This window comes from Gekko japonicus, unplaced genomic scaffold (assembly GCF_001447785.1).
Source record: "Gekko japonicus isolate JY-2015 unplaced genomic scaffold, Gekko_japonicus_V1.1 scaffold300, whole genome shotgun sequence".
Lineage (NCBI taxonomy): Eukaryota > Metazoa > Chordata > Lepidosauria > Squamata > Gekkonidae > Gekko > Gekko japonicus.
In genome coordinates, this window is record NW_015169179.1 from 817,975 (window position 1) to 820,164 (window position 2,190).

Sequence of the window (2,190 nt, forward strand, 5' to 3'; positions counted from 1 at the left end):
ATATATAAAATGGATTTATATTTAATATATATATATATATATATATATATATATATATATATATATAAAAAATTACATATAGAAACTGTTATCTCTCTTCCTTGGCTTTTAGCTGCTTATAACAATTGCTTGGATTCTAAACCTCGTTTCTGCCTGTGCCCTTCTTCATCCATTGCAAAGATGGTCCTCTGCAATGGACCATGTTCATCTATCCCCAGGCACTTTTTGTCTCACTGAATGATACTGCCCACTGCTAGATGAATGCTCTTCACAGCAGAGCACTATGCAAGCTGAAACAAGGCTAAAGATCCAAGGGAATATTTTTATTTGATCAGCCAATGACTTGCCCTAAAATTATGAAGATCAAAATGATGACTTTTTAATCCAAAATCTAATATTTTTCTATAAACAACTTTCTTTGATCAACTGAAATTTTAATAAGAATGACCTCTCCTTTGAAGTCCTGAGTTTTTGAAAGACATTCATATACACAACAGTTCCAGCCAGTTTTACATCCTGCGGCTGACCCCATTTTGTGTGGGTGTGCTCTTTTGATTATGTTATACACTTTTTAAGACAAACCACAAGAATGAAGGCTAAGCATCAGGATAAAGGCCACCAAAATTCCACACTATTAAATTTTTGACAACATTAAAATAATTCCAGAGGTTTAAAGTCTTCAAGAAAAATGATAAAACAGTTCTTGAGACTCCTCAATATGCTGGGAATTCCATCACATAGTTTGCAGTGATTGAAAAATCACACATGGGGAGACCAGGACGATACGATGGAGTCAAGCCCCCCTCATCATGTTTTCCCAACCTGGAACAGCCCCAGCAAGCTGCTATTTGCCCCACTGCGGCAAATATACATATATGGATGCTCACACTTAACCTCCCAGACTGAATCTGGTCCCTGCGTGAGAAATTTAAACAACAACCACTGGGAACTGTTCATGAGATTTGCAATGTCTCATGTTGTTGAGCACCTTAGAGCCAACAAGTCAGTGAAATTTCCAGGAGAGAAAAAGCTTTTTAAAAACCCTCAAACACTTTGAGTGCTGCCAGGAAAGCAGTATATACATATTGCAAATAAATGGGGAGGGGGCAGAGATGCAGACAGGCATATAGTCACAGAACCAGAAAAGAGATGATCCGAGACTAAGGAGCTGTTGATTGAGTAAAAGGAAAATCGACTCTAAAACCCATACCCCAACTACATATGTCTAGTTTCTTAGAAAACAAGGCAAAAATCTGAGTTTAACTGAAGACCATGTGCCCTGCTGAATCAGAGCAGTGGTCTATGTAGACCACCATCCTGTTTCATACAGTGTCCAAACAGTTGTCCTGGAGAGCCAGTAAACAGGCATAGAGGCCAAGGCCCTCCCCCTGATGTTGCCTCCTAGCACTGGGTTTCAGAGGTCTACTGCCTACTAATATGAAGTTTTTTTCTTTTTCTTGGCGACTCTGGATCCTTAAGCTAGATCCAGCATTAATTTTTCACCAGTGGAAAGTACACGGGTGGGATGGGAGTGGCAGGCTTTTATCAGTTACCCCCTCCCATTGTGGATCCCCAATTGGCCTCTCATGCTGTTCCTCAGGATTCCCTATCCTTCAGAAGCAGCATTTCAGGGAATTCAGTGAGCTGCGGTGGGAGGGAGGAAAGTTCTGTTCTGCTGATGGAAGTGCCTTCCATTAGCGGAAAGTTGCCACTAGATCCAAGCCCTTATATACAAGTTTTCAATAAAGGCAAGTCCCAAGCCTCCGTTCTGGATGCAAGGAAGGTGCTCTACTTCTGAGTTATGGTATGGCCCCCTCCCCACAAAACTGTGCAAGACTTACCAATATGGCATCGCTTTCCAGTGAAACCAGCCAGACAAGAACAGGAGTAGGAGGGGTTCCCTGTGATGCAGTCCTCAATACACTTTCCTGCATTCTGACAAGGGCGGAGTGTCAGACACACAGAAGCTGCAAGAACAAAGCAGTTAGCAGTTCATCAGATGTTGACACAACCAGAATATGTTGTCGTAACAATACTGGACTGACCAATTATGGCTCCTATTTTTTTGGGGGTAACTAACATACTGAATGGAAGTGCTGAATTTATTTTACATGATTCATCTCAACTGAGGCCATGTACATTTAAACTGGATTGAAGTTTAATAATTATATATATATATATATATATATA

The 2,190-nt window shown here is 40.5% G+C and overlaps 1 protein-coding gene across 1 annotated transcript in view; it reads right to left on the minus strand.

Moving 5' to 3' along the window:
* Window positions 1-2,190, minus strand: part of SNED1 (sushi, nidogen and EGF-like domains 1) — an 85,773-nt gene that overhangs the window by 44,819 nt on the left and 38,764 nt on the right. The window contains exon 5 of the mRNA XM_015416056.1: window positions 1,842-1,967. Coding sequence (XP_015271542.1) covers window positions 1,842-1,967 — 126 coding nt within the window. The remainder of the gene's footprint in view (window positions 1-1,841; window positions 1,968-2,190) is intronic.